General features: G+C 42.7%; 1 protein-coding gene across 1 annotated transcript; it reads left to right on the forward strand.

Annotated features, from left to right (window-relative positions):
• The first annotated feature begins 2,435 nt into the window (after positions 1-2,435).
• Positions 2,436-8,991, forward strand: LOC141471995 (interleukin-9 receptor-like). Its single transcript, XM_074158746.1, has 8 exons — positions 2,436-2,514; positions 2,902-3,010; positions 4,468-4,661; positions 5,350-5,486; positions 6,251-6,425; positions 6,667-6,781; positions 7,844-7,928; positions 8,440-8,991. The coding sequence occupies exons 1-8, from the start codon at positions 2,436-2,438 to the stop codon at positions 8,989-8,991; spliced, it is 1,446 nt and encodes a 481-aa protein (XP_074014847.1).
• The last annotated feature ends 976 nt before the right edge of the window (positions 8,992-9,967 follow it).

Raw genomic sequence — 9,967 nt, forward strand, 5'->3', positions numbered from 1 at the left:
ATCTTGACCTATGTTTGTTTGTTTGCGTGCATGAAAGTTTTTGTAAGCACATGTATAATTCTACTTAATGCAGCTCTATCTCGTATTTAGTCAGCCGTACTGTAGTTATCACAGGGATCGTATGCAACCCTGATTAGAATGATAAGCAGGAGAGACTTTGTGCCTCCCAGCCTACCTCAGCTAAAATCAGCTAATGGTGACACTTCCTTTTGACAACCCCCACTCTGAAGAAGGTCGGCAGCAAAACAGGATATTTACAAAAAACCCATAAATGAAGAGGTGGTGAAGTGGAAGCCAGGAAGATTCCTTTTTTTCTTGATCAGTATTCTGAAACGTAATTATTTTGCTGTTTAATTTAGAAGAGGGACACTATAAGCAGGCGTAATTACAGGAAAGAGGTTGATACCTGGATGCTGCTGTCTAGCTTTGTGAAATCTGGGACTGGAGGGATACTCTTGGTCATGGGGTCCAGCTCCTGCTACTGTACCCGTCAGATCACTTAATCCCTTCAGTAGAACAGTCCTAATGATTGAAATATCACAATCCTTGCTAAGCAGAGCCTCTTTCTCACTCCCATTCAAGACCACTTCAGACCCTTTGCTGGTTAGAAATCACGATCTTATTTCTATAGCCAGGCTATACTCATTTGGTCTCGTGCTAATGCTGTACTTAGGGTTTCTCCTGTCCTGACACTTCTCTCTCCCTTTTTCCCAGCTTCTTCTGAGAGACATCATAACCCTGGCAAATTTTCGTTATTTATTTCTTTTTTGCAGTAAGTCAGCCAAACTCTTCCAAGACAGAACATTCTCACAGCCTCTTGTTTCCCCAGTCCTAGAGCTCAGTTCAGTGTCCATGCTGGACAAGCACCACAAACAGTGTTCTTTCAGTATTTCTTGAACTTTTCAAGTAACAGTTTTTGTCTATACTTATTAGTGGTCTCTATCTATAAACTCACTCCGTGTTTTCTGGGTTCCGGGCTGAGTCACGGACTCCTTAGAGGTGCTGGGCTTATTTGCCGTGTTAAGGTAATGGCAAATATCGCAAACTGGAAGCACCTTAAAAAACACCATATACTGCTGAGTAGAGCAGGTCAGCATCTTTCATATTAAACTTTGTTTGCTGGAAAACCATCAAATCGTAAACTTTTTATGAAAAAGTATCATTTAAAATGAACCTTCATCAGGAAACAATTCACAAAATGGAACTTTTGGTCAAAAAGAGAGGGAGTCCAGCAGAACCTTATAGAGAGATAGTGTTTTGTATTGCAGAAGATACACTTCAAATATCCTTACACAACCCTTCAGTAAATTGGGCTAATGACTAGGGCCGAAGTATTCTATATCCCCAACGAGCGCTTTGAACAAGAGCATATCAGCTGTTCTCTCTGTTTCTGTCTTTTGGAGTTTTCTTTTACAGCAAGGAAATACTTATGGGAAAGAAATATGATCCAAAGATTCCCGCACTGCAGATGAGCAACTGGAATTGTAGCTTCCTGTGTATGTGTGTTTGTGTGTCTAAAAGAGACAAAACTATGATAGGTCTTAGTTTTGTTCAGATATAAAATGGGTGAATTTCTAAAACAAAAAAATGTAGGCTAGAACACCCATTTCTATCCCAGCTTTTTTCTTGATCTCAAACCCTTTCATACTAGCTCAGGACAACTCCAAGTGGCTTGAAGAAAAGCTCCCTCAAAAGTTTTGTGATGCCAGCAGGTCATGTAAGTGCTCCTCTAGTGAAGAGAAAGGGAAGGTGCAGAAGAACAGTTACTTGACTCCCTCAAGGAAAAAAAGAACCATCATTAAAGGCAGGCAGCAGTGCAGATGCTTTCAGCATCTTTGTAGGTGTAGATGGTTTTCAGCAGATGACTACTGCTGATGGATAAGCTCATGAGAGAAAAATCTTTTAAAGCCTTGAATATGCAGACATTATGTCTGCTCCCAGGAGACCCCTGATCTGCAAATGTCTGAAGGCTGAAGATGTTCTCAGAGAAGAACATTTATGCTTCCTCTACTGCTACAGGTTTTCTCTAAGCATCTGGTTTTGGTTACTGTCAGAAACAGGATACAGGGAAATATGAACATTTGTTCCAACCCACTGTGGCTCTCTGCTGCTCTTAAATTGTCATAAACCAGATGCTAAAAAATGCAGGAAGAAGGAAAGATTGAATACCCCACCACCCCTGATCAAATGGCAGGAATTAAAGATTTCCTTTCAAGCAGCTGGTGCTGTAGACTCCTGTGCAAAGTACTAATTACAGCCACGAGAAGAACAGTTCCAATAGAAGAAATTATATAGCTGAGCTTGTGCCCTGTTTGACAGAGTCAAGGTCAGCTTGTGTCAGGGCTGGCAGAAGTATGTAGCTAGACCTTCAACCTGCTTGTACAAATACTGACAAAATTCTTCTACCAATTGTTCTATTTTAGATGGTGTCTGCAATGGGAGGAGATGTGTGGCAGCTGGGCCTCCAGCTGTGCATTACTGCTGTGCTGCTCCTTGGTGAAGGAAGAGGGAGAGGTAAGAGGAGATCTGGAATGGGTCCACTGTGGGACGACAGGCACATGCATGTGCTCATTTTTGATTCACAGACCCTAACGTATGCAACACCAGATCTTGTGACTGCCCTTTCCCAGGTCCCAGGAAGCGGTACAGCTGGCTGGCAATACCAGGCCTGGGGAACAGAGCTCATGCTGGGCAACAGAGCAAACATAGCCACTGACCAAACTTAAGATCTTACACTCATCTCATGCAGTGGAGTGCAGTACAAAAGGGGAAGAAGGACATCATGAGGAAGGGCAGATGAGGTGTCAGTAAAGGAAGCACTAGCAAGTAATGCATTTGCTGTATTCAGCAAGGCCTCATCAGGTGATACACAAATGTAGCTCTTGTCTCCTTCCTCTGCAGAGTTCCCTGGCAGCCTGACCTGCCTGAATAACTACATGACTACTGTGAGGTGCATGTGGACGATGGAAGAGCCCGTGGGTGATGGACCTTTCCACCTGCATTTCACCAAGTAAGAGCAGCACACTGAGAAATGCCCACGGCAGCCTTGTCCCTGGTGTGGGCAGGATGGCACAAAGGAGCAGAGATGGGGTCCAGCTGTGGGCTTTGCTCCCTCCACAGCAGGAGACACTGCTGGCTCTGCCACCTCATCACCCCATGGCTGGGCTGCCTCAGAAGCTGCTCCCTTCACACCCTTTTGTGTGCCCAGAGCCCTGGGGGGTGCAGCAGAGGTCCACCACACAGGGCTGCATGGTCTCATTCCGGCTGAGGACAGTCTGTCTGTCCGGTGTCCCTTTCTGGCAGGGGTCTCTCAGTGCAGAGAACTTTCCCATCCCAACCTTCGCTCCCCGTGATCTGGGGAGTCCCACAGCCCATCCTACATGAAGCTGCCTAATCAGTTTCTAATCAATTCTTGTCTTGTTGCCTAGAAATTAAGCCCCTAGTAGTTTAATCTCAATTAGTTCATACATATACACAAAAGGATTTTGAAAGCCCAGTGAACTATAAGCTTTAATAACAGATTTAGAAAATTATGTGAATAATTTTTCCTCTAACAGAAGAAATCATGTGAATAGTTTGCTAGGCAATAGGATAATAAGCATTGTGATATGCTAATTTGAGATGAACTTGTTTAGATTATGTAATAACTTTGTCATGACTACCAATAACTCATGAACTATGACACGAGGGTTAGCCACACTGACATTAGACGCTTCGTATATTCTGGGAAGGTTAAGTCAAAAATAGTCTAACTCTTAATGATACTGGATTTTAAATCTATGAAAAAATGCCAAGCTGATAAACCGTGGTATCCCAGTTTATTGTGGGGTCACATCCAAATGAAATGAAAAATTTACCAATAAATGGCTGCATTAGATAATTTAATAATAGAAAACTGCTCTTTGGAGCTATTTCCCCAAGATGATGTTTTCTGTCATTCATCCTGTTATGCTGTGCTGAAGTTGTGAATATAAAAAAAAAAAACAACAAAACTAAACAAACAAACAAAAAAAAAACCAAACAAAACAAAAATCCAACCTCTGACATGTTTTGCTGTCAGTACTGGTTTGCTCATAGCGAGAGAGGCTTTTACATACAACTTGTTATCTCTGTGCTGTGCGCTTGTAACTAACTGTCCACCCACTCCCACCCCCCTACACCAGCTGCTTTTTGTGCAGTGATGCACAGCAGCCCCCTCAGTTTCAGAGCGGGCAGGTACTGGGCTCTCTCTGCAGCTCCTGAGAGGTTTGGTGCTCTCAGCAGTGAGGTTATGAAGGGGTCTGCTTCCTCCCTCTTCAGCCCTGCTGTCCAGCCAGCTTTAGCATTGCTTTCTCTGCTGCCTGCACTGACGAGGGTCATGTTCTTCCAGAATGCGGTGCTGTGCTAAGCTGCCGCCCATCTTTTATAAACTGAAGAGCACTTAATCATGTGACTTAAAAGAAACTTTCAGCCCTTTTATTCTTCTAGCCTCTGGTCGAAGGGCCACAACGCCAGCTGCAAACTGATTGCCAGGGAGAACATGCAGAATCAGTACCACTGCACAATCCATTTAGCCAGCCAGATGTTGGAAACAGATGGTTATAGAGTCTCTCTCCAAGGCAACTTCTTTGGACGTAATCACACGTACATTACCTTTCCAGAGTACAATCCCTGCAAGCACAGTAAGTACGAACCAGGGCAGCCATGGGCTGAGGCTCTGCTTTGGGGTAGGTCTGAGATGTTCTCTAACGAAGAGTCTCTCAAAGACAGCAAGTGAAAATAATGGAAACAAGCCAGACTGCCCATCCCTGGAGAGCGCACCATGTGGACTTCATCAGTAAGGATGCAGTCCCAGCATCTCTTCGTTCTGACTTTTCCAGGACTTTAAAGAGGGCTGGCTCTGGAGCACCTTTCAAGTATTATTCTCACCTGCATGATGTTTTCTTGTGTCATGGATAATGTACAATTGGATTGCCTCCTAAGTTGTTTTTTTCCTAAGAAATTAAGTCATGAGGAATCAAAGTCATGGATCTAATTCAATGTCCTATGGCCTGGTACTTCAGAGAAATGCTCTAGTATTCAAAATCTCAGAGCCTGTCTATATTAGTGGCAAGTTGGAAGAGCAGAATGTGACATCTGGAGTGGTTCTTTGCTTGCAGGACTATCCCCAGGGCCTATTTGAGTTATCATTAATTTAGGTCAGTTCTACAGTTGTTCTGTAAGCTAATTTGGTCTACTGCTGGTTTTAGTATCAGTTTTTAGACCCAGCTTTATCTTCCAAGTCTTTAGTCAGCCTAGTATCATGCATCTCTTTCTGTGGTGTTCGTGTCCCAAATATTGGGAAAAAAAACCCTACCTCTCTATTTGTAGTAAAACTTGATCCGCCTCTGAATATCCAGAGCAACGTCACTGCCAGCAAGTGTCATATACGGTGGAGTGTACCTTGGCACCTCGCTGAAATTCTTCAATACGAGTTGCAGTATAAGGAGTACAGCATGCCCTGGGAGGTAACGGGATGAGACACACGCTGACACTGCCTTGCTCTTTGGGCACAATGGCCTTGCCACTCAGCTCAGGGCCTTCTGGCAGCTGACTGCTTTAAGCTGGCCTTTCTGGTCTCCCACATCAAGGCTAAAAGATTTTATAAAAAACATCAACACTGAAGATCAATAAATCTCCTTCTCCCAGCTCAGGACAGAGGACTACAAAGGGGCCTGGAGCATGTCTCTTACCAGAAGAGGCTGAGGGACTTGGGTCTTTCTAGTCTGGAGAAGACTGAGGGGGGATCTGATCAATGCCTACAAATATTTAAAGGGAGGGTGTCAAGACGATGGGACCGGTCTTCTTTCAGTGGTGCCCAGTGATAGGACAAGAGGAAATGGGCACAAACTTGAACATAAGAAGTTCCTCCTAAACATGAGGAGGAGCTTCTTTACTTTGAGGGTGCCAGAGCACTGGAATAGGCTGCCCAGAGAGGTAGTGGAGTCTCTGTCACTGGAGACATTCAAAACCTGCCTGGACGCATTCCTGTCCGACCAGCTCTAGGTGGACCTGCTTTGGCAGGGGGTTTGGACTAGATGATCTCCAGCGGTCCCTTCCAACCCCATATCATTCTGTGATTCAATGCCCCCTGCATTCAGAAGTCATCCATCATCACACAGGCCCTCTTCTTGCATCCAAGAGGATTTGGAAAAGGTCAGGGGGGCAGGGAGGAAGTATTTAAAGACTTTGCCCAGCCTTGTTAACAGAAATTCTTTGTAATACTTTGCAGACTGCATTGAACAAGACACCATCCAGTTCACTGCCACAGATAGAAATTGAAGCCACAGAGCTTCACAGTGGCATCACTTACATTGCACGAGTTCGCTGCAAAGTTTCCGAAAATGAGGATTCTTACCATAGTCAGTGGAGTGAGTGGAGCCAGACAACAGTGTTTCAAAGAGCAGGTATAAAGAATGTTGTTTCACCTTAATGCATGTCTTTTCATGTCCATGTTCCAAAAAAAATGAAGATACCTGGTAAAATGAAGCTTTTCAAATCAGAACTAGCTTCTTTCAAGTTTTCATAGCCAAATTATTTTTCTTGAGATCTTTAGCAGCCTGTTTCATTTGCATTGCTTGGTTATTTGGGGTTCTACTTTGACTTCCAGATTTTCTATCAATTATTTTTGGGCTGATTCTTTCCTAGATGTACCAAAACTGTCTGAAAAGATCCTAAATACCAGAACCATGCCATTCTTGTTCATTCCTTTGAGTTTTGGCACTCTACTCTATTTATTTTGGAACTGCAAGCTTTCTTCAAGGTATGTTATAATTTGCCACTAAGTTCCCCTTGATCTTTATAGCCTGAAGAGGGTAAATCAAGTGTGCTTACATCCCTTTTGCTTCCTGTTTCTGCTGCACAGACTCAATTGTTTTCAAAAGCTCTTTTGACAATCTTGGGACATGACATGTTCCTTGGCTGATGATAGTTATTGGCCCACCATGCAATCCTTAAGGAGTCCAAAGAGCCTTTGTGGCACCTAAACTCAGCTACAGCTCAAGGTTGAAGGTTTCTTGGAGTTAAAGAAATTTAAACGCATGAAAATTTCTTGTTACGTCTCACGTAGCTCAATTAAAAGTGCAAGTACACAGCAATCCATAAAGGTGGTTAAACTGATGTTAATGTTAAGCTACTTGTGACATACCTGGCAGTAGTCAGTATGTAAAATACCAATATAGGCAAAGTACACTGACTCGGGTTGAGTGTTTCTTAGGTTCTGGGACCAAGTTGTACAGAGAAAAAAGTGTCTCTAGAACTTTGGTTCAACCATCCTCTGCGATTTTTTTATGCTGGCAGAGCAAAGGTAAATCTCCTACCTTTTCCTTTTCTGCCTTGATGTACGTTACTATGGTCTGCATACATGTCACTCTTAGAGAAACAGAATACATAATGTCCATATGATAAAATATTTTACAGGATAGACTCTAATAAAGGGACTAGAATGTCTGGCAGAATTTGTCTGTCTAAATGTAATGAAAACACTTCCAGAAACAGTGGTTTAGATCAAATAAGTTGCTAAACCAATGCATAAATAGCTCAGTGCATATAATGAGTAATAGACTAGTATTGAGTTAGTGGCACGTAGCATTCCTCAGAAACTTTTAAGACTGTGCTTCAGGCTAGAAACATTAAATGCCTGCACAGGAGGCAGATGAACAATTGCATGAGATGTCAGAAACCATGTGAAATGGTCTTCTCGTGAAATCTTTCTAACATAAGTGTGCAGCTTTCATCTAATCAGTGTGCTATATCATTGAGACAGAACAGAGAAAACTTGTCTGTTTTTTTTATATTTATTTTAAGTGTTGTTTTCTCACTTCAGGGCAAAAAGCCTCTCCTGTTTTAACATTCCCACACCAGCTGCTTTCTTTCAGCCACTCTATAATTTGCACAATGGGAATTTTAAGGTAAGAAATAAGTTTCACTTCTTTTTTATGACCCTCAGTTCATGAGGGGAGGATTATTTTTTTCTGGGATTAATCATTCTAGCTCCTGAGCAGGGTTACTGACACGTGGTTCTGGTCTTCCTGCGAGTTTATAGTTTCTCAGTTTCCTGCCTCCACATACTAGCTACACCACAAGAGCTTCTGTCCAGCTTTTTCCTCCTTAGAAATAAAACCCCTCCAGTCGCTCACTCCCTATCCATGCTGAACGTGAAAGGTGTACCCTGCCAAAGCAAAAAACAAAGCCAAAGCAATACATGCAGCTTGCAGTATATTCTGGAGGTGAAATCTTGAAAATCTCTTGTGAAATCTTGTGAAATCAGCAGCTAGCTTCTCTACCCTATTACTCTAACTTTGCCCAGTAGATTTGCACTAAACATCTAGATTATTGTGCCAAAGCAATATAGAAAGAACAGTTATTTTGCAGATTCCAACTCTAAGCAAACTGTCCTGAACTTATTGATCCTTTCACCAGGACTGGGTTGGACCTAATGAGGTTTGTATCCAACTCAGAAGAGAAGAGGCCAGCAACTCAGACAAAGCGACTGCAGATGGAGTTTCTGATCTCAACACCCAAGATCCGATTTCCCAGATCTCCTTGAAACCTCTGGAAAGCACAAATCTGGTTGCCACAGAAGAAAACTTTGTATTTGTCTCAGGTCCAAGCCAGCAGTATGTCCCCAGCAAGTATGTAAGAGCAGAAGAGATAGAAGTGAAGCTGGGACCATTGTTTGCACAAAACCATGCTGATGATAGAGTTGGCCTGAAAATCTCTGAAATAATTAAAGCCAACCTTGAGAACCCTAGCATGGAAAGGAATTATCCTTCTCACTCACACCATGGAAAAGGTGACTGCCTTATGCTTATGGAATCTTTCGAGATAGCAAATGTGTCCTTCAGCAATAGTGACTACTGTACCTTGTGTGACAATGATACCGCAGGAGGTTTGATTCCTGCTGAACTACTGGAGCACTCCAATGGTAATAGTTGTGTCAAACAGCAAAGTGATCAGAGTGATCTTTCCTGAGGAATACTGCCTGCAAAGATCTTTATGCCGTCCTCTCACCTCCCAACACTGTCTTCCCAAGTGGCTGAAATGGTGACTGTGCAGACAATTACAAACATATCATTTTTAGGTAAATCCTCAATTTCTGTACTTCAAAAGAAGATTGTGACCAACTCCTCTGGCTAGCAAATACCGCCCATACAGGCATGGCAAGGCCTGACACCAGTGACATCTGCTGTCTCAGGAGACACATGACCATGCCCTTCCCTAAATTAAACTCCTGGTCGCAGCAGAAGTCCAGCAACCCCCGAGTCTAAGGAAGCAGCAGCAGACCTGCCACTTTTCCTCAGGAAGAGCTATTGGAATTGTGTACCTCTCAGAAGCAGCAATATTTGCGATGTACTGAACCACGATTTAAACTCCATCATTATTTTAAAACTATGTACGATTCTTCATAAAACCATGATAAACAATTTTTGCTAAAGAGGGTAATTTTGCTTCTCAGTATGATATTGATGACTTCAAATGGTTCCTGATTACATCAGAATTTATAATTGCACTATTTAAAGATAATCAGGCGGTGGGCCTTGTTCTTTATTAACCTGAATGGCTGTAACTTTTTATTTTGCAGTAACTAAGCCCCATTTAGTGCTTTGATTTTAATAAAAATTTATTTCAAGGTTAAGTGGATGGGATGATCTAATGGAGAAAGGTGAAAAGCAAGAATAGCACAAATGAGCTTTATTTAATCACTAAACAGGCCAGGCTCAGTGCCTCTCCAGGGCTTTTATTTTTTCTCCAGAAATGATGAGTCCTTTGCCTATCTGCTCAACAGGTACAGCCTTTCTGAGTCAAACCTCTGGAGGTTTACTTTCTGCCCTAGACACAGAAAATCCTATATATGACTGATTACCCACCAAGCAGATTCCTGGAGTCTTAGTTACATCTAGATTTAAAGGGCTCAACAGTTTTAGCAAGCACTGAGACATGTACACGT

The sequence above is a fragment of the Numenius arquata genome, chromosome 14 (genome assembly GCF_964106895.1).
Source record: "Numenius arquata chromosome 14, bNumArq3.hap1.1, whole genome shotgun sequence".
Classification (NCBI taxonomy): Eukaryota; Metazoa; Chordata; class Aves; order Charadriiformes; family Scolopacidae; genus Numenius; species Numenius arquata.

Bases quoted from the DNA above. Each gene is read 5' to 3' on its own strand.
- LOC141471995 (XM_074158746.1), top strand. From the start codon at position 2,436: ATGGGAGGAGATGTGTGGCAGCTGGGCCTCCAGCTGTGCATTACTGCT. The intron at 4,662-5,349 runs GTAAGTACGAAC...CTCTATTTGTAG, and splicing joins GTACAATCCCTGCAAGCACA to TAAAACTTGATCCGCCTCTG. The intron at 7,929-8,439 runs GTAAGAAATAAG...TCCTTTCACCAG, and splicing joins TGCACAATGGGAATTTTAAG to GACTGGGTTGGACCTAATGA.